The sequence below is a fragment of the Phodopus roborovskii genome, unplaced genomic scaffold (assembly GCF_943737965.1).
Source record: "Phodopus roborovskii unplaced genomic scaffold, PHOROB, whole genome shotgun sequence".
Classification (NCBI taxonomy): domain Eukaryota; kingdom Metazoa; phylum Chordata; class Mammalia; order Rodentia; family Cricetidae; genus Phodopus; species Phodopus roborovskii.
In genome coordinates, this window is record NW_026125295.1 from 39,413,116 (window position 1) to 39,435,140 (window position 22,025).

Genomic DNA, 22,025 nt, shown 5'->3' on the forward strand with positions numbered 1-22,025 from the left:
AGTTCCTGACTTAATTCCTTTGATAATGAGCTGTGATGTGGCAGTGTGAGCAAATTAGACCCTTTCCTTTCTAAGCTGCCTTTGGTCATGGTGTTTCATCACAGCAATAGAAACCCTAGCTAAGACAGTAGGTGCCCAATAAACTGTTCCCATTCACGTCTGTCAAGCCAAACAAATTTACCTTTATCTTTCTACTTTCTACAGCCATGTTCCTTTGCTTTCCCCCCCCCCCCCCTTAGCATCTGGCTTGTGAATAACTCCTGATTTTTCTCCCTACTTATTTTCCTTAGTTTCTTTTGTATATATTAGTAATGCTCACCATATAAAATATTGGGAGTTTTAGAGATTGTATTCTGGACACTTACACATACTTCTGGAACAAAAGAAGCACTTTTATGCCTTATTTATTGTAAATAGTGACTTACTGTGTAGCCTTGGATGACCTTGAACTCTACATGGAGACCAGGCTGCCTTCAGAATCACAGAACTCTACCTGCTCCTCCCTCTTGAGTGTTAGGATTAAGATGTGCATTACCATGCCTGGCCTAGTAAATTACCATTTTCACTGCCATCCATACAGTGGATGTTTATGTGTATTCACTGATATCTTTCCTAAGCTCTGGTTATTTACTATTTCTCTTGAAAAATGATTAATATTGAATTTATTAATAACACAAAACTACTAATCATTGCATATAAACTTGGATTTTCTTCCATTGCTGTTAGAGGCAGAATGGATACTGGCGGTTGTGCCCAGACTGTACTGGGTCACATACACACCCTGTTCCAAGGAGTTTCTTTTACATTACTCTCCATGGATTGCTGGGTAGACTGACTATTATGAATTAATCTAGAAATTTTCAGCTGCTTAACCTAAATAAATCACAAACTGCTGGTTTTCCAAGGTACTTGTTTTTAATGTGCTGTCATATGTGTCTACTCATCTATATCCTGCTGCTGCTGTTGCTGAAGTTCAGCTTTCCTTCATTTTGGTGTTATTACGGAACCTTCTGACTCTCTGGCCCTACTAACTTGGGTCCTCTCCAGCCTTTAATTACAGCTAGCATTATCTTAAAATGGAATTTGTATTCTAAGCCTGCACTTTTTAAAGCTTTGAATGGCTCCAAGGCACCTTCAAAATGATACTTAAATTAGTCATGGCAGCCAGCCTTCTGCTGTGAACAAGCTCTTCATTTGTCTTTTTGCCAAACCACACTATCTGCTTGTGTATGCTCTACCATCTGCCGAGAGTTTTCTTGATGTGTTGCTTTCAGCAGTAATAGCTAAAATAATATCAACACAGAAAGCACAATCACAAAGATTGATTGAGAAAAATTAAGAAACAATCCAGCTTTGATATACAATAAAGTGAGATAGTAGTAATCTGGAAGTAAGGGCACTAGACATTCTAGTTTCTCAGACAGGTCCCTTGATTAAATTTGTACTCAATGCATAAAGTGAATACAATCATCAACTTCAAAATTTTGAATCTGGAGTTAAATCTCATGTAAGCATTACTCAAAAGAGTCATTTGTAATATAAAAGAACAAGAACAAACATCAACAAAGTAAACATCAAACTGGTATTTTGGAAAAGAACCCATTTTGAAAGTTAGCTTATGTATCATTGGATAAATGCGGAGACCTGGTAATAAATTTCTAGGACATTTATGAGGGGTCAGTAAAGTTTGATAGACCAAGGTGAATTCCAGCCACATTTTTCTTTTATCCTTTTTTTTTGGGGGGGGGTGTTCAAGACAGGTTTTCTCTGCATAGCCCTGGCTGTCCTGGAACTCGATGTGGAGACCAGGCTAGCCTCCAATTCCTAGATCTGCTTGCTTCTGCCTCCCAACTGTTGGGATTAAAGGTGTGTGCTGCCACCTGGCTTCAGCCACATTTTCCATCCAAATAGTGACAGAATGCAGGAGGCATGCAGATCTCTGAGTTTGAGGCCAGCCTTGTCTACAGAGTGAGTTCCAGGACAGCCAGAACTGTTACATAGAGAAATCCTGTCTCAGAAAACCAAAACCGACCAAACAAACAAAAAACCAGAATGCAGGAACAAGGAGCTAGTGAACAACCCTGGAGCTGACAAATCTGTGGAAGGCGGCCAATAAATGTTAGTTGGCTTTGTTTGTTTTTGCTTTTATATTTAATAACTTTTTGTGGAGGGGAGGGCACTATTTGTCAGAAAATATTAAGCATTTAAAAATTCTGTCACTCTGGATAGTAACAGAAGAGAAAGACAGAAACAAATTTAAGCTTTTGCAGAAATCCAAGCAAAAGATATTAGGTTGGCCCGCAGTGATGGTGTTGCAGATCATAAATAGATTAGATATTGAGGTTGTACCTATACAGTTGGTTGTAGAGTGTAATAGTAAAATGTTTGGGGAAAATTGCAGAGGAGAAGGTTTAAGAATAAGAAAAATAGAAAGTATAAGTTAATTTAGGATCTACATTAGACATCTAAAGGATGACTTGAGATTAAGGGAAATGTCAGTTCACATTTAGGGAAAGGTAGGATACTTTCAAATTTTGGTGTTGAACGGATGAGAGGCCAAACAAAAACTAAAGGGAGCAGTGTGAAATAGGACTTCAGCAGGGTTTACATGGAAACTTCACTAAAACCCCCTTGTTTCAAACTCACATTGCTATTTCCCTTGGTGGTTTATTTCCAAATTAAAATGTACTCGAAGGAATTGAGCAGCTGTGTTATCTGTTGTTGCTAATGCAGAAGCTTGCCTAAAATGTGATTTAAAAAAAAAAAAAAAAAAAAGTAGGACCAAAGAAAGGGTCTTTTTATTCTGGAGAAGAGAATGGGATAGTAAATATTTTCTATGTGTGCTCTCCTTTTAGAAATGGAATGTGTTTGTAGATGTAATGATCCAGTAAAGAGAAAATTGTACTGTCCTAAGGGACAGGCTATAAAGATGTGTATCAACAGTAGGTCTTTTTAATGTGAACTCTTAGTTTTTTGGACAGTCAGTATTCCTAGGACTGTCAAACAGTATGCATTCACTGTTGGTGAGTGGATTTACCTCTAATTTAGTAGTGCTAGGGAATGATAAGTATAGAGTCTATCCTGGGAAAATTTATAGCCTGTGGTGAAACAAGAGAAAACAGCACAAACTAAGGAATTTCAACTACAGAAAATAAACAGAAAATTCCCTAGACCCCCCAGCTATTGGCATATATGGTAATTAGGCTCAAAGATGTGGTTGCATTGAATAATTCAGAAGTATTAGAAAATAAGTTGGTTGTGATGGGTGTTTATAAACTTGGTAAGGAAGAAAAATTAAATTTAACTGTGTTAGGTAATGGGCAAATTAACGGAGTAGATAAAAGGACAGGTATTGGCACAAGACACCCCAGAGAAAGTTCTTAGCACAAAGGAGATTTGCCTCAGTGGGACAAAGAACAGGAGATAGAGAATGAGGGAGGAGAAAGGAACAAAGGGAAAGAAGAAAGGAATATTTGTTCTGTAGAGATAAAAGACTGCCTTTGGATAGAGAAGAGCCATATGCGGCCCATAGGCAAGTGGCAGTTTATAAAAGTAAATGGGGAAACCCATGTTAGGATGAAGTGTTAATTTTAATTGGGTATTTATTGGGTGAGCCAAAAGGGAGCTTTTTGATTGCTGGACTTCAATACTTTGATAGTTGAATTTTGGTAGTCCGCCCCAGGAGGAGGAAGTGGCCAAATTAGGGAATAGACCCAGGTGGCTGGCTCTAAGAATGTAATCCAGTGGTGCATGCTTTCAATCCCAGCACATGGGAGGCAGAGGCAGGTAGATCTCTTCGTTTGAGGCCAGCCTGGCCTACAAATCAAGTTCCAGGACAGCCAGATCAGTTAAACAGGGAAACCGTGTCTCGAAGGGGTGGTGGGGTGGTGGTGGAACATAATCTAACCATTCTTAAGCCAGGAAGAGGGAAAAGGAGAAGGGCAAGGCCTGCCAAAGCCATGTTTGCTATGTTTGCGCCTGCTAGAGCCCGTTCAGTAGGTCATGAAAAAAAGAAATACCTTAGGATTTGAAAGAACTAAGCATTCATTGCCAGTTTTTATTCACTCACCATTGTTGAACCCATTTATCATTTGCTTTTACCTGAAATGGCAATGAGATCATTTCTAAGTTTGCAAAAGGGTGGAAAGATATTTGTTGTAGTGCAGATTGTTTTTACTTGTACACACATGAGGGTGAGCAGAGACAATAAGCTCAGTTGTAAGGAGGGATAATTAAGCAGGACTGATGTAAAACGCTCACAGCCTATTTGTAAAATAGGCGCACATTAGCCAACCCCAGTTATATAGTGTAATATCCTGCTAATCCGAGAAAGATGCAGTCGATATTTGTATTGAACCTCAATTAAAAATATACTCCCCTCTTTTCAGCGATTTCCCAGACTCATAATGAAACCAGCCAATTTTATAGACTGGGAACACAAAAAGCTCTTTCAGCTCGTGGAGTTTAGCCCGCCAAAGTGCTAGCTAACTGTGGGGAAAAAATGCTAGATATCTGTGGACTACAACACTGCCTTTTCCGGTATCGTCTCAGCTCAAAGACTAACAGTCCCCGCTTTCATCTGTGGAAAACAAACCCCCAAACTGGACTGTATCCGTGTTGAGGAGCTTTTGTATTTTTAAGCTTGCACGACGTAGCTTTGACATCCATTGCTTTTTTTTTCAGTCTGTAAGTAATGGCTCAAAGAAAGGCCTCAAAAAGACAAGCTAATTTCCGGAAAGTCTAGTGTCCCACTGACTTCACCAAAGAGTGAAGGGCTTCAGACATCACGCATCTCGGTCGCAGACCGCGTTTCCTTCTAGCCCTAGTTCTGAGTCCGGTTGCTGTCCCAGGCGCACAGAGACAGGCGGTACAGATGGACTGGAGGCCAAAGGAATAGAGCGGCGGCTTCTGCGAGTAGCCGCTCTGGCTCAGCTTCTGCTCTCTATGGTCAGTTGCGCGAGTCTCTTCCTCTAGGAACGAACGTTCTTTCTGGACGCACGCGCAATGCCAGGAGGGAGTTCCGTTTCCGTCCCGGTGATTTCCGACTTTTGGCGTTTAGTAGTCGCGGTTGGTGGGCAGCAACTGAGCCAAGATGTTGCGGAATCTGCTGGTAGGTCGCTTTTTGGGGTTCGGCTGGTGCTGGGATGTCCGGACGGAGGCTTAGGGACCCCTACAGAAAGCCGTACTGGATGTGTGGTAGAAGACCGCGGCGGGAGTCACCTTGGCCGCGTCCTTTCCCCCTGACCTTTCCGAATACTCCCCCCTAGTCGATGCTGGGTAGACGTAGAGGGAAGAGCATGACCAAATTTGCTTACCTAGTCACTACCATTAACTGGTGATAATTGGTAAGATTGTATTTCTAGTATAGGCTCGAGGGGTTGGGGGTTGACACTTGGAAACATTAGGCGGAAAAGTGGCTTTTGTCATTTGTTTTGAGTCATAGGGAAAGGATATAAGTTTACATGGTTATTGGCTGCATCAGAAGTAAGCTAAAGAACTAAATTATTCAATTGTGGTTGGGCTTTAGTGGGTATTCACTGCTGAAGTGTAATGGCGATTCTGAGTTGTCTTTTAACACTTCTGACTGAGCTTGTGAAGTATTTCCCCAGAAATTCAAGATATGATTTGATTTTCTTTTGTAATTACTTAACAGTTTTACTAACTTAGCAATACCATTTAGAGAGTGGAATGCATATTTACTGATTCAAATAAAAGCAAGACTTGCCGGCCATTAAAATTTTCTTAGATGGCTAGGAGTATAACTGGTAGGGTGCTTGCCCAGCATGTGCCTCCACTGCAAAATAATTTTGAGTAAGAATCTTTAGAGTAGCCCCCCCCCCAACAAAAAAGAGACTGGCCTTAATCTAGCACTTGGGAGGCAGAGACAGATAGATCTCTGAGTTCTAGGTCAAACTGGTTTACAGAGTGAGTTACAGGACAGCTAAGGCAACACAGAGAAACCCTGTCTTGAAAAGCAACAACACATTTTGTTGGTTTATTTTTCAGTGAATAGATTTCACTGTAGGTGAATACTAAATGAAAATGTTTGAATGTAGTCTATTTTTTAATTTTTTTTCCTTTTTTTCCTGTATAGCATTGTGCTTTGTTCAACAAAAATGAAATGCTACTGATTGACTTTAGGCACAGTCTATACAGGTCATGGCTTCTGAAGACTGCAGTTCATAGTGTAAAACACAGAGCAGAGGATAGACAATATCTAGAAAACCTGGGCTTTATTACTAATGAGTTAGATATGTTTTAACTCAGTTTCCTTTCACTGTGTGAAGGATTGGAAATTGCCTTAGAAGGTTTCTTTAGGCTCTAAGTCTTGTTTACTAGATGCAGATTTTCTGTCTCAGGCCCTCCGTCAGGTTACCCAGAGGACCATCAGCAGTACTTCGCGACGGCATTTTGAAAACAAGGTTCCAGAGAAACAAAAGCTGTTTCAGGTACTGAACTATTTTAGGTGATCATTACCTGTAATAGAACCCAGAAGGTGGATTTAGGGAGTAAATCCAGAGGTCTGCTTCTTAGAGCCTCTTTTGTATTAGCTCAAGCATATGATAACTATGGATTTGCTGTATCCAAGAAGTACCTGGGGAAGTGGGAAAATTGCATAGATCAGTGAGTGTGTGTGTGTGTGTGTGTGTGTGTGTAATTTATGATGAATTGGCATTCTTTGGGAAATAATTGCTTAGGAGTAAGAAAATAAAAGGCCCAGAAGCAAAAAAAATATATATTGCAGAAATTCAGTAGATGTTATAGGGTGTAGCATACCTGCAGGAAATAGTATAGTAAATAATCTTAGGTGGTGAAGATTTCTAAGGAAACTTCAAAAGACCTGAGGAGAGAAATCAAGCCCTAAAAGTATACCCTTTATCGCTCTAAGGAGAAGGAACAGATGAGCAGTTTTTCCAAGTATGATTATATCAATGAAGGTCTGTAAGAAACGCAAGTCAAGTCACCATAGCTGTCCAGCCGGACAAGGAAGACTCCTGCAGAATGCACCAGGCACTTCTAACTGCTGACCCTCTCTATTCAGTTCCCTTTGCCTTAAACACATTCTAATTAGTGGATTGGGAAACTTAAGAGGTTTGGACTGTACCTTTTTATGGAGCCAGATCTGGATGGAGGACCATTGCTGCTCCCTATCTGCTGGTGGAACGGAAGTATTATCATGTGGTGGTTTCTTCAAGGCCATGAAGGCTGCCAGCACTGTTCTCCCAGCCCTTTTCTGGACTCCCACTTATACACCAGCTTGACATAGGAGTGTCACCAAGGAATGGTTATAACCATGTCATTGTCTTTTCAGTTTTATAGACTTAAGGCTGTATTACCCTGACTGTAATTGTCCATAGAACTGAAAAACTAACTTCTATGTCAGCTCTTGTAACTAAGACTTTTTAAGGCAAAAAGATTGAGTGGCAACCCCACTTCCTGTGCTCTAAATAGAAAGATTTAAAATAGATTGTATTTGTCAGGCAAACAGGAGAAAGATAGTACTGTCCACAGGATTTTCATATAAGCTAAGCAGGAGTATATTAGGGACAGAAGTTTATCCAGTAGTTGAAATATTATAAACTACTCACATATCTTATCATCTAAGAAACCCTCTTTAAGACATTTTAGAATACATGCATATATATAAGGAAATAGATAAAAGATTTTAAGGAACCCAACCTAGAAATTACTAAAGGATTGGCTAATTCAGTTAAGACATTTTTCAGTTGGTAGAATATTGTGTAGCCATTGAAGAGAGATTTAAGTGGACTAAGAAACTGTTTTTGAAAGTAGTATATTATATAACATCATTATATAGCATAATGCCATTCTGTATATTAAGTATACATAACTTAGAAGAATTGGTAAATATAAGTATTAAAATGGTGATATTTACCATACTGGTAATAGTTGATATGTCTTGGGGAAAGTGGAATAGAGCAGTTAACCTGTGTCAGTAATTAGATTGTGAATGATTTTTGTTTTATTGTGCTTTATAATTTTTTCCTAAGTAAAAGCATTATGTTTCGTAAAAATAAATTCTTGTGTGGATATAAAAGATACTGGACTAGTGTTACAAGCCAAAGCCTCCTGCCTCCTTTTACAAGGGGAAAACTTTTTTCTAATGATCAACAGGCCTTATATTTACATTGTTGAATTCAAGGAGTAAATGAGTAAATGTTCCTGCTCTTGTTTGTATAGTCCTCAAGAAGACCTCATTAGGTCTTAAGTTAGCTTGAAAGCAATGCTGTCTTTTTTTTTCTTTTATGCTTATAATTTTAAAGTAATAGAAAAAGAATAAAAATTATAAGCCTCTTAAATTATTTAAATTGTGGGAGTGATGGGAGCTGTTGGATTTTATATGAATAATTAATATTCTGATTCTTAAGTGGAAATAAATGACATATGTGTCAATGTCTTTGTTTTTTTAACCTAGGAGGATAATGGGATACCAGTGCATCTGAAGGGTGGCGCATCTGATGCTCTTCTCTACAGACTCACAATGGCGCTGACAGTTGGTGGTAAGACCATGTTTGTGTGTTTACAGGGCAGGGGCAGTGGTGACATACCTTCTTTGCTTTTGCTGTGGCCATGTTTATTTCAGGCAGTCTGCCTATATGCCATCTCACAGCACCTCAGATAAGCAGTCTTATCAACTACAGGTTGACTCTGTACTGTTGTGGTACACTTTCTGATAGAAGTAGCTTTCTGTGAGTGTCACTTGTGGTTTTCAGCCCCTCTTCCCAAACGTCCACACCAGCCTGCCTCCAGTAATAGGGGCTTTACAAAAGTTTGCATTCATTATGTTGAAGGATGTTGTGACAATCTACCTTTTAAAAATAGAAATTAAGTAATGATGAAACTAGGTTAGTTTTTTTTTTTTTAATTTCAGCACTTTTGTTTGATTAAGGGTTGTGTATGTATGTATGTATGTATAATCTCATTAGAAATCAAACCAAGGAACTTGTACACTAGAAGCAAACACCCTGTCTCTAAGCTTGTCTTACCAACAACTTTGTCTTTAATTATTTGAGCTGAAATATGAAGTGTATGTACTGAAATGCCAGCGTTCCTAATAAGTTTTCATTTGTTTCTCAGGAACAGTGTATGCCATCTATCAGTTAGCTATGGCTTCATTTCCCAAGAAACAGAACTGACTTTGTCATCCCAGCCATCCTGTGGTTCAGTTGCATCCAGCGCTCGATGGACCAGGAGTTTGATGAGTAACTGAGCTCTTCTTTGGGGATCAATATTTATTGATATGTACTAACTGCCACCAATAAAGCAGTCTTTACCATGCTTTGTCTCCCTTTTCACTTGAAAATAAATTACTGATAAACCAGTTTGGGATCAGCACTTGCAAATCTTAGGGAACTGATGGGAGATGTCATTTTGTAAATATGTTTCTCATACTGGCGCTGTTGGCCAATAGGAAAGGAAGACAGGCGGGACTAGGAGACAAGGAGGAAAGAGGAAGTAGTAAGGAAGAGTCAAGATGGAGAGTCTGGGGAGACAAGACGCCTGCCCCGTTCCCCGGTAAGATAAAAGCACATGGAAATAGGTAGATTAACAGAAATGGGTTAATACTTAAGACAGAGCTAGCTGATAAGAAACTAGTACCAGGCCAACAGCATTATATCAAATACAGAGTCTCAGTGTGTTATTTGGGACTGGTGCAGTGGCGGGACAAGACTGGCGGTGGGTGGAAAAAAGAACAGAGACAAGGTTTCTTGGTAGCAGCATTTTTCTTGGTTGGACTCTGATTTGCCAGAAGCAAGCAGATTTTTGCGCGGCTCCTTTAAGGGAGGATTCCTGACTCAGCATAAGCGGCAAAAAACCGCAAGGCTTTTAAGAAACTCTGCTCACAATTTATTGGTGTGTATGAGAGCTGGCAATGGCAATGACCACATCTCCAAGCTGGCAGCATGCTGCTGGTTGCATTATAGATCAAGGTGGTTAGCACAGCTCTCACTGCTGGCGGTAAAGGTACCCGCCACTATCTTTGATAAACCCGTGGCAGAAATAACTATGACTTTCATTTTAGCAATGTTGTTGTTTACCTGATAAAAGACTCGTGGCTACAAAAAGATGAAGATTTCCAGTAAAGACCTACTCATATTAAGAAAAACCTCTAAAGGTTTACAGCGTGTTTTAAAAATATACGTAGGCTTGGGAGAGGAAAAGAATTAAAATGGTTTTTAAAAGACAAAGAGAAACTGGGTGTGTTGGCACATGCCTTTAATCCCAGAACTTGGAAGACCGAGGCAAGCAGATCTCTGTGATTTCAAAGTTAACCTGGTATGCAGAGTAAATTCCAGGACAGATAAGAGTTACACAGACAAGTAGAAAAGAATAGAAAAGAAACAATAATAAAAGAGCCACAAATGGGAAAAATCTAGACACTATGGTATTTTATTGTCTTTGTGTATTTTATTGTCTTTGTATCGTTTAACTGCTGAGGAAATAACAACTGTTAAAATAAATGCTGCTGGATCAATTCAATTTATATATTTTAAAAATGCTTTGACAAGTTACTGGGGAAAAGGCTGTGGATTCCTTCCAGACTAATGTGGTTTTATCAAGCCAGACACCCTGAAACAGAGTTCCTGGTAATCCAACATTCAAAACAGCTTGAACAAGGCAGCCTTACAGACTACAGCCAGGATTTCTGCATCTTCTTAGGATCCCCATGACAGCGCCCCTTACCAGCAGGAAGTAGTTTGGAAAGAATGATGCCCAAATTCCCAAATATTGTTTATAAATGTTTGTTTTCATTTAAATGGGGTTGGTTATAAATGGTTAATGATCACAGCCAATTCTTTTTAAAGGTAAAAAGGGAATTATGGTATAGATATGAATACTTTGTTTTGGAATGGATTTTCATTTATTGATACAATTTAAGATCAATTGTGTGATATCTATATTTCTCTTGTGTTTGCATAGCTCATTTAGAAATGTAATGTATAATTCAGTACAGATTATAGTTACCTATAATAGTCAAAACTTAGGTTTTACCTATAATAGTTAAAACTTATAGTTAGATGAGTTAGGTTTTCAGATATACAGAGATGTATTTGAGATGAATAGGCATTCTTCAAACCTTTCAAAGACCTACAGAATATGGCATTTAAAATGGTTTAGGGTTTTTCTTGACAGTGAGACATAACTGCTCCTGGCAATACCACCTGCACCAGAAAGGAAGATGGAAGATGGACATCGAAGAAACACGTTATGAAGTTTGCTTTCAATATAGCAAGACTAGCCATTTGGACAAGATACTGCTCTTGTCTGGACTGTTTGACTTTGACTTTGTGATGTATAAACTGGACATGCAGGACACACAAAAAAGTGTCTGCTGATTCAAGATGGACATTGCTACAGAGTTCCTGCTTCATGGAAGAGTCTGCCAGACAGTTTGCAGGACACGAGAAAAGTGACTAAATCTGCCAAGACAAGAAGACAGTTTAAGGTTTCCTACTTTGCTGAAGAGTCTGCTAGACACACTATGGCCTATGGGCTGAAGATGGAAGATTACAAAAGAACTTCGGGTGACCAGGCAGTGAGATGTCTCTGTCATTTCTAGAGTTTATATATATTATCCTTCTGTGGTCTTTGAAGGAGTTGAAGACAGATAGTTATAGTTAGTTTTCCTTAGTTAAGCTTAAAGATAAGTTACATATAGGACTTTAGACTCACAAATATAAGATAGATAATAGAATAGTTTCTTTTAATCTTGCTAAATGTTAATGGACTAAATATTGTTAACTGTGATTCTTATTTGATAACTGTTGTGTTATATATTTTGCTATGTTAGGGTTAAAACCCTTTTTATTTAAACAGAAAAGAGGAGATGATGGGAGATGTCATTGTGTGTGTGTGTGTGTGTGTGTGTGTGTGTGTGTGTGTGTATATATATATATATACATATATATATATATACATATATATATATATGTATATATATATATATGTTTCTCATACTGGTTAATGAATAAAGCACTGTTGGCCAATAGGAAATGAAGATAGGAGGGACTAGGAGACAAGGAGGAAAGAGGAAGTATTAAGGAAGGAGAGCCAAGATGGAGAGTTGGGAGAAAGCAGTATGCCGGCCGGCTCCCTGGTAAGAGAAATACATAGATCAGCAGAAATGGGTTAATACTTAAGACAGAGCTAAACAATAAGAAACAAGTACCTGGCCAACAGAATTATATCTAATACAGAGTCTCAGTGTGCATTATTTGGGGCTGGCGTGGCGGTGGGGCAAGACTGGCGACGGGTGGAAAAAACCCTATTCCTTACAGGTGTATTATAAGAGATTCATATTAAGTCCCTCACAGAAGGGGGGAAGGGACAAGTTCCCCAGAGCACAGGGGAAGTGGGGGGGTGGCGTGAATGGGGAGAAAGAGAGGGTGAGGAGAGGCAAACACGTGCAACTAGGAAGATTGAGTCAGGGTAGGAATAGCAGACGAGAGAGAGAGAGAGTACATAAAAGAGGGAGCCAATATTGGTTTGAAGAGAAAACTAAACCTAGACACTATGGCCTACAGGCTGAAGACGGAAGATTACAGAAGAACTTCAGGTGACTGACAAGGCAAGATGTCTCTGTCATTTCTAGAGTTTATATACTATACTTCTGTGGTCTTTGAAGGAGTTGAAGACAGATAGTTATGGTTATAGTTTTCCTTAGGCTTAAAGATAAGTTACATATAGGACTTTAGACTCACAAATATAGGATAGATGATAGAACAGTTTCTTTTAATCTTGCTAAATGTTAATGGACTAAATATTGTTAACTGTGATTCTTACTTGATAACTGTTTGCTATGTTAAGATTAAAACCCTTCTTTTTATTTAGATAGAAAAGAGTAGATGATGGGAGATGCTATTCTGTATATATGTTTCTCATTCTGGTTAATGAATAAAGCTCTGTTGGCCAATAGGAAAGGAAGATAGGTGGGTCTAGAAGACAAGGAGGAAAGAGGAAGTAGTAAGGAGGAGTCAAGATGGAGAGTGGAGAGAGCAGTACGCAGCTGGCTCTCTGGTAAGACCACGTGGGAAAATGTAGATTAACAGAAATGGGTTAATACTGAAGACAGAGCTAGCTGATAAGAAACTAGTACCTGGCCAACAGCATTGTATCAAATACAGAGTCTCTGTGTGTTAATTGGGGCTGGCGCAGCGGCGGGGCCAGACCGGCGGCGGAGGAAAAACTTTACAGGGAACAAATAATTTTTTTAAAGTTCTTTTTCTGTAAATGTGTCTAAAGCACTGTCATTGTGACACTATTTAGGAAATTGACTTTCAGTACCTAAGAATCAGTAGATGGCCTTCTTTGAGGTTGACCCTTGAAAGGGTATTGCTTGGCTCTCTGCCCCTCCATTTGTTCCCGGGTGAAGTGCCTGGCACTGCTTGAGTAGTGGAGGTGGGTGAGTCCTGTCTGCTTTCCTTTCTCTATGCTGAAATGTTGGTGTACTGTGTCCTAGAATATTAGGCTTCTGAATACTTTTTCTACACCCAGAATGGGTTTTTATGATTTTATTCCAATGTTTAACATAAGCTAAAAAACTTATTTTATAAAAGTTATGGAGTGTAGTGAGATATGCACCTCACCTGCACATGTTGCACTGACTATGCCCATTGGGGGTGGGGCCAGGTGCGGACATGACCTGGGGGAACTAAGTCTGGGGTCCCAGACCTCAGCTGCTCCCTCTTGCTTTCTGGTCAGAGACAGATAGCATCCGGAGGCATCCTTAGGATGAGCACCTGCTGGCAGTCATCTGTTTCTGTTGTAACTCATTTCTCCCTGAATAAACGTCTATCAGCCTGTTTTCCCAGATTCTTATTTATCCATGATAAATAATCTGGGGGACTATAGGGAGTCAAACTTTCTTTTTTTCCCTTCTACAGAGTGTATCTTGATAAACTCTTAAAATAACCTATGTCAAATTAAGGGAAATCTGTAAGTTTTGTTTCTTTTTTTTAGCTTAAATTTATAGACAAAAATGAAAAAAATATTTGGAAAACCTTAGAAATAACCAAATTAGTCTTTGCTATGAAAACATGGGAATGTGTGGTATAATTTTTTCTTAAAGTACTGATATTTTAGTCTTAGATTCTGAAGTTTAAAGGGCTACTGGGCTGTAGTATGTGCCATGCTAGCTCAGGAGGAAGTAAACAGTAGAGGTCTCTGAAAGCTGAGAAAGTTCCCCAGTGACTCGTGGGGAAGAGAACCCCTGATGATGTTTTGAAAATAATGGTAGCATTTTTTTCAAACAAGTGGGACTTTAGTTAATTTTCATAAGTGATTTAAAGTACTTTTATCACATGATATGAAAGCCATATAAGAAGGAAGAACAGCTTAGAGTTTTCTATAACCTTCATCTTGATATTGTTACCTCATAGACTTACTATCTCTGGCTTAACCTAGTAACAGTTGTACAAGAAATGGCTTCCTGAGACATTGTTTCATTGTTTTGCCCAGGCTGCCCTAGCAACTCAGGGTTGTCCTGCCTTTCAGCCTGCCATTAATTGGAATCCTAGGTTTAAAACATCTGATTCAACTCTATATAAAATTTCCTAGGGAACTTATGCTAAAATATTCTGCTTAGGGCCTGATAACATGGCCAGATTTAATGTACTGAAACTATTACGATGAAGTTACTGCTAAACTGGATTTGTGAATGAAATTGTCTCCTGTGACTTTACAAAGCTGAAATAAATGGCAGTATAAGATTTCAAGTCCAGTTTTCTGTGATTGAAAAAGTATACTTTATCTTCATAGTTGTTTGATTAAATATATTGACTATGTTCCATAGATAGTACTATAGTGTTTACAGCAGTATATGCACATAGGAAACCCTGCAGACTTCTTCCCCTTTCCAGTGAGGCTCCTAAGGAAGATTGTTTAGTTGCACTTTGATCTCCAGTGTTCTATATACCCAATAGTCATTATCCCTGTGTCTCTCTGCTATCTTCTATTTGAAATCTATTGTCAAGGCTTTTACTAGAGACTTGATGGTTATTTTCTTATATAGATTTGTAGCCAATTAGGTATTAGAAGAAAGACATTTCAGGGAAAAGGAACCACTCAGAGGAAATACCCTGGAGTTTTCTGGCCATGTTCAAAGAACAGGGTAGTGAACAGGTCCTGCTGTGGGTGATCAAGAGAAGGAAGTAAGATGCCCATCAAGTAGGGCCTTGCAGTCTATTGCAAGGAGGGAGCTATTACAGAGAAACCCTGTCTTGAAATAACCAGGAGCTACTTTGCAAGGGAAGGTTGACTTGGTTCTTTTGCTTTTCTTTACCTGTCCACTCTCAAGTGAAATGCTGGGATTCTAGACTCCATGATGCATTTATGGTAAACAACAATTTCAGTTAAAACACTTCCACTGGAGCCCAATCAGGTCAACTCAGTAGCAGTTTTTGCTGTTTTTTTGTTTTGTTTTATTTTTTATTTATTTATTTATTTATTTATTTATTTTGCTTCTTTGTTTTGATTTTAATTGTGAGGGATTGCAAAAGAGCCATATTACAACAAGAGGGCAATATTGGACATGGAGAAAAAGGTACTATTTCTCTTGCTATCACATAATTAAATATTTCTGTAAATTTAAATTGTAAGGATCATGCCAATGTGAAAGTCTGCCTCTTTGATGAAATACCATTTAAGAGCACATCTAGTAACAGGCATGCTTTGCTGTCGGTGATACGTGCTACACAAAGCATTCCAAATGCAATTCAGGCTCTGTGACAGCAAGAGGGACAGTTTTGAGTTTTGAACCTCAAATAGCCATGCAGAAGTGTATTTATTGGTTGTTACACAAAAGTTGTTCTTTTGGTAAAACAAGTTCTTCATATTAAAGCTCTTGATCTGATCTGTTTTCTAAAAGAAACATCACACCCCTACAACTTTTGTCATTGGGTACTGCTTGCAGTACATGATCTAACATGCTAAGGTAGTAAACTGCCTTCAGAGAGCTCTATAGATAAGAGAAAGCAATCACCATTTTCAACAATGATTTCTCAAGGTACTTTTAGAACACAACTATTCATTTTTAAGTTTACCCTAAATTACAATAAGAACTACTGTTTCTTTCTAATGTTTATACTAGATACAATGATTTACTAATTTTTTCCCCTACACTTTGTGTGCTATAATTATTTATTGAAGGAAAGACTAGTTTATGAACTCTTCTAAGTACAAGTTGATTCCATAATATTTGAGAAAACTTTTATAAGAATTTGATACTGATTTTTTGCATATAAGTGTTTACAATATATATGCACTTTAAAAAGATTTCAATTTTCTTTAAGATTTTTAAAAAAATTTAATTATATGTGTATGTGTCTGTATATGGGTATATGCACATGTGAGTACATGTGCCTTCAGAGTCCAGAAAGGGCTTCAGATTTCCTGGAGCTGTAGTTACAGGTGGTTGTCAGCTGCCTAATGTGCATGCTAGAGCTGAACTTAGCTTCTCTGCACCAACAGGTATACTCTTTTTTTTTTAATTTAATTTATTATTTTACATGTTGATCACAGTTCCCCCTCCCTTCCTCCCTCCCTCCCTTTTACCCTCTCTGCCCTCTCACATGCACTCTAACCACCCTCCCCCCATTCCCTTACCCCAATTCCATATGTAGGGGAATGCCATCCAGTTGGGGTCATGTAGATCTAACAGGTCATGTGAAGTAGGGACTAGGACTTCTCTCCTGTCTCTAGATTAAGGCAGTTATCCCTCCATGGGGGATGTGTTTGCAAGGTCCTTTTGTGCACCAGGAATAGATCCTGGCTCCACTGTCTGAGGTCCCTTAGATGCTCAGTCCTTCTGGCTGAGACCCATATTCAGGGGGGCCTGGGTCAGTTCCATGCTGGATTCCCAGCTATCAGTCTGGGGGCCTCCTTGTTCAGGTAAGCTGTCTCTATGTGTTTCTGCTGCCTGGTCTTGTCCTCTCCATCTGCATCTGGGTTCTAGTTTGACTCAGTGTTTATGTATGGGTGTTTTCTCCTGTTTCCAACAGGTATTAGATGAGGGCTCCATGGATAAATTAGTTGTTAATCTCACTATCCGGGAAGGGCATATATGGTAGCCTTTCCATGGATGCTCAAATTGTTAGTTGGCGGCAGTCTTGTAGTTCTCTAGACCTTTCTTTGTGTTCAATTTTATCTTCAAACCAATATTGGTTCCCTCTTTTATGTTCTCTCTCTCTCTCTCCTGTATTCTATTCCTTACAGGGCCCTAACCAGGCTCAATCTTCCTGGTCGTACGTGTTTTCCTTTCCTCCCCCTCGTTTTCTCCATTCGCTGCCACCCCCTCCTCTGTGCTCTGGGGGATTTATCCCTTCCTGGTTCTGTGAGGGACTTTATATGAATCTCTTAGAATACACCTTGTATCCTAGTTCCTCTGGTGATGTAAATTATAGGCTGGTGATCCTTTGATGGAGGTCTAAAATCCATATATGAGTGAGTACATACTATGTTCCTCTTTTGTGATTGGGTTACCTCATTCAGGATGGTTTCTTCAAGTGCCATCAACTTGCCTGCAAATTTCAAGATGCCATTATTTTTTTCTGCAGAGTAGTATTCCATTGTGTAGATGTGCCACATCTTCATTATCCATTCTTCAATTGAGGGGCATCTAGGTTGCTTCCATGTTCTTGCTATTATAAATAGTGCTGCTATGAACATAGTTGAATAGATGTCTTTGTTGCATGGATGTGGATCATTTGGGTAAAAGCCTAAGAGGGGGATTGCCGGGTCCTGTGGTAAACTAATTCCCATTTTCCTGAGGAACCACCATACTGATCTCCAAAATGGCTGTATGAGTTTGCACTCCCACCAGCAGTGGAGGAGTGTTCCCCTTTCTCCACATCCTCTCCAACATGAGTCATCATTGGTGTTTCTAATTTTAGCCATTCTGGCAGGAGTAAAATGGTATCTCAAAGTTGTTTTGATTTGCATTTCCCTGATAACTAAGGATGTGGAGCACTTTCTTAAGTGTCTTTCAGCCTTTTTGATTTCCTCTATTGAGAATTCTTTCGTCAGTTCTGTACCCCATTTTTTAATAGGGTTATTTGGTGTTTTGTTGACTAGTTTCCCGAGTTCTTTGTGTATTTTGGAGATCAGCCCTTTGTCAGATATAGGATTGGTGAAAATCTTTTCCCAGTCTGTGGGCTGCCGTTTGATCTTGTCCACTGTGTCCTTTGCCTTACAGAAGCTTCTAAGTTTGCAGAGGTCCCGTTTATTAATTGTTGCTCTTAGTGTCTGTGTCCCTGGAGTTAAGTTCAGGAAGCGGTCTCCTATACCAATTTGTTCAAGGGTATCTCCTACTTTCTCTTCTAAGAGGGTCAGTGTGGCTGGATTGATGTTGAGGTCTTTGATCCATTTGGACTTGAGTTTTGTGCGTGGCGACAGACATGGGTCTATCTGCAGTCTTCTACACACCCTCATGCAATTGTGCCAGGACCAATTGTTGAAGATGCTGTCTTCGCCCCATTGTATAATTTTAGCTCTTTTGTCGAAAATCAGGTGTTCATAGGTGCGTGGGTTAATATCAGGATTTTCAATTCGATTCCATTGGTCTACCTGTCTATTTTTATGCATTTGCCAGGCTGTTTTCAGAACTATACCTCTGTAGTAGAGCTTAAAGTCAGGAATGGTGATGCCTCCTGAAGTTCTTTTATTGTATAAGGTTGTTTTGGCTATCCTGGGTCTTTTCTTTTTCCATATAAAGTTGATTATTTTCCTTTCAAGGTCAGTGAAGAATTGTGGTGGGATTTTAATGGGGATTGCATTGAATCTGTAGATTGCTTTTGGCAAGATTGCCATTTTTACTATGTTCATCCTACCTATCCAATAGCATGGGAGATCTTTCCATATTCTGGTATATTCTTTAATTTCTTTCTTTACAAAGTTCTTATTATATAGGTCTTTTACTTGTTTGGTAAGCATTACACCAAGATACTTTATGTTGCTTGCGGCTATTGTAAAGGGTGGTGTTTCTCTGATTTCTTTCTCTGTCTCTTTGTCATCTGAAAAAAGTAGGGCTACTGATTTTTTTGAGTTTATCTTGTATCCTGCTAGTGTGCTAAAGGTGTTTATCAGCTGTAGGAGTTCCCTGGGAGAGTTTATTGGGTCGCTTATGTAAACTATCATATCATCTGCAAATAGAGACAGTTTGACTTCTTCCTTTCCAATTTGGATCCCTTGATCTCCTTTCTTGTCTTATAGCATTAGCTAGAATTTCTAGTATGATATTGAAGAGATATGGAGAGAGAGGGCAGCCTTGTCTTGTTCCTGATTTTAGAGGAATTGGCTTAAGTTTCTCTCCATTCAGTTTGATGTTGGCAGTTGGTTTGCTGTATATTGCTCTTATTATGTTTAGGTATGTTCCTGTTATCTCTGACCTCTCCGAGACCTTTATCATGAAAGGATGTTGAATTTTGTCGAAGGTTTTTTCAGCATCTAGGGAGATAATCATATGGTTTTCTTTTTCAGTTTGTTTATATGGTGGATCATGTTGGTAGATTTTCGTATGTTAAACCATCCCTGCATTCCAGGGATGAAGCCTACTTGGTCATGGTGGATGATTTCTCTGATGTATTCTTGAACTCGGTTTGCCAGTACTTTATTGAGTAATTTTGCATCGGTGTTCATCAGGGATATTGGTCTGTAGTTTTCTTTCTTAGATGTGTCTTTGTGAGGCTTGGGTACCAAGGTTATTGTGGCCTCATAAAAAGAGTTTGGCAGTGAACCTTCTGTTTCTATTTTGTGGAACAGTTTGAGGAGTAGTGGTATTAGTTCTTCTTGAATGTCTGGTAGAATTCTGCATTGAATCCATCTGGCCCTGGACTTTTTTTGGTTGGAAGGCTTTCGATGACTGCTTCTATTTCATTTCAGGTCTATTTCATTTATAGGTCTATTTAAGTTGTTTGTCTGTTCTTGATTTAATTTTGGTAAGTGATAGTTATCCAGAAATTTGTCCATTTCCTTTGGATTTTCAATTTTTGTGGAATACAGGTTTTCAAAGTATGACCTGGAAATTGTCTGGATTTTCTCTGTGTCTGTTGTTATGTTCCTCTTTTCGTTTCTGATTTTGTTAACTGGCATGTTCTCTCTCTCTGCTTTTTCATTAGTTTGGATAAAGGTTTGTCTATCTTGTTGATTTTCTCAAAAAAACAACTCTTCGTTGAATTGATTTTTGTATTGTTTTCCTGGTTTCTATTTTGTTGATTTTAGCCCTCAAGTTGATTATTTCCTGGTGTCTACTCCTAAGGGGTGAGTTTGCTTCTCTCTTTTCTAAGGCTTTCAGTTGTCCTGTTAATTCTCTTATGTGACTATTCTCTGTTTTCTTCATATTGGCACTTAGTGCAATGAACTTCCCTGGTAGCACTGTTTTCAAGGTGTCTCATAAGTTCGGGTGTGTTGTGTCCTCATTCTCGTTGAATATTAGAAAGTCCTTAATTTCTTTCTTTATTTCTTCTTTGACTCAGGTGTGATGTAATTACACATTGTTCAGTTTCCATGAGTTTGCAGGTTTTCTGCTATTTGTGTTGTTGTTGAATTCCTATTTTTAAAGCATGGTGGTCCATAAGATACAGGGGACTATTCCTATTCTCTTGTATCTGTTGAGGTTTCTTATGCCACCTAGTATGTGGTTGCTTTTAGAGAAGGTTCCATGTGGAGCAGAGAAGAAGGTATATTCTTTTGTGTTTGGTTGGAATGTTCTATAGATGTCTGTTAACCCCAGTTGAGACATAACTTCTGTTAGTTCTTTTGTTTCTTTGTTGAGTTTCTGATTTGTGGTCCTGTTTAGTGTTGAGAGTCGTGTATTGAAGTCTCCCACTATAAGTGTGTGAGGTTTTATATGAGCTTTGAGTTTTAGTAGTGTTTCTTTTAAGAATGTGGGTGCCTTTGTATTAGGGCATAGATGTTCAGAACTGAGACTTTGTGTTGATGGATTTCTCCTGCCATGAGTACGAAATGACCATCTTCATCCCTTTGATTAATTTTGGTTTGAAGTCTAACTTGTTAGATATTAGGATAGCCACACCTGCTTGCTTCTTGGTTCCATTTGATTGGAAAATCTTTTCCCAACCCTTTGCCCTGAGATAATGTCTATTTTGAAGCTTAGATGTGTTTCTTGTATGCAGCAGAATGATGGATTCTGTGTTCGTATCCATTCTGTTAGCCTGTGTCTTTTTATAGGTGAGTTAATACCATTAATGTTGAGGGTGAGTAAGGTCCTTTGATTGTTGATGCTTGTTTGATTTAGGTTTGTTGTTGGCATTGGTATTGTGAATATATTAGTTCTGCTTTACCCTTGGTTTCTGGTGTAGTTGGATTATCTGTTTCCTACATTTTTGTGGGCATAGTTGCCTTCCTTGGGTTGGAGTTTTCCTTCCAATATTTTCTGAAGGCCGGATTTGTAGATACTTATTGGGAAAATCTGGTTTTGTCATTAAATATTTTGTTTTCTCCATCTATAGTGACTGAGAGTTTTGCTGGATATAGTATCCTAGGCTGACATTCATGTTCTCTTAATACTTGTATAACATCTCTCCAGGACCTTCTGGCCTTGAGGGTTTCCATGGAGAAGTCAGGTGTAATTTTGATAGGTCTGCCTTTATATGTTACCTGTCCTTTTTTCCTTCACTGCTCTTAATATTCTTTCTTTATTCTTTATGCTAGGTGTTTTGATTATTATATGTCGAGGGGTCTTTTTTCTTTGGTCCAGCCTATTTGGGGTTTGGTATGCTTCTTGTACTTTCATGGGCATGCCCTTCTTCAGATTTGGAAAGTTTTCCTCGATGATTTTGTTGAATATGTTTAAGCACCTTTGAGCTGGGCTTCCTCACCTTCCTCTATGCCTATTATTCCTAGGTTTGGCCTTTTCATGGTGTCCCACATTTCCTGGATGTTTTGTGTTAAGTAAGGATTTGTTGGATTTATGATTTTCTTTGGTCGATGAATCTATTTTTTCTTGTTTATCTTCTGACCCTGAGATTCTCTCTTCGATCTCTTGA

At 38.9% G+C, this 22,025-nt stretch overlaps 1 protein-coding gene across 1 annotated transcript; it reads left to right on the forward strand.

Annotated features, from left to right (window-relative positions):
* Positions 1–4,963: 4,963 nt before the first annotated feature.
* LOC127212991 (cytochrome c oxidase subunit 7A2, mitochondrial) lies at positions 4,964–9,300 on the forward strand. Its single transcript, XM_051173219.1, has 4 exons — positions 4,964–5,110; positions 6,360–6,449; positions 8,438–8,522; positions 9,100–9,300. Exons 1-4 carry the CDS (start codon positions 5,093–5,095, stop codon positions 9,156–9,158), a joined length of 252 nt encoding a protein of 83 aa, XP_051029176.1. The 5' UTR covers positions 4,964–5,092; the 3' UTR covers positions 9,159–9,300.
* The last annotated feature ends 12,725 nt before the right edge of the window (positions 9,301–22,025 follow it).

Bases quoted from the DNA above. Each gene is read 5' to 3' on its own strand.
- LOC127212991 (XM_051173219.1), top strand. The intron at 6,450-8,437 runs GTACTGAACTAT...TTTTTAACCTAG, and splicing joins AGAAACAAAAGCTGTTTCAG to GAGGATAATGGGATACCAGT. The intron at 8,523-9,099 runs GTAAGACCATGT...TTTGTTTCTCAG, and splicing joins AATGGCGCTGACAGTTGGTG to GAACAGTGTATGCCATCTAT.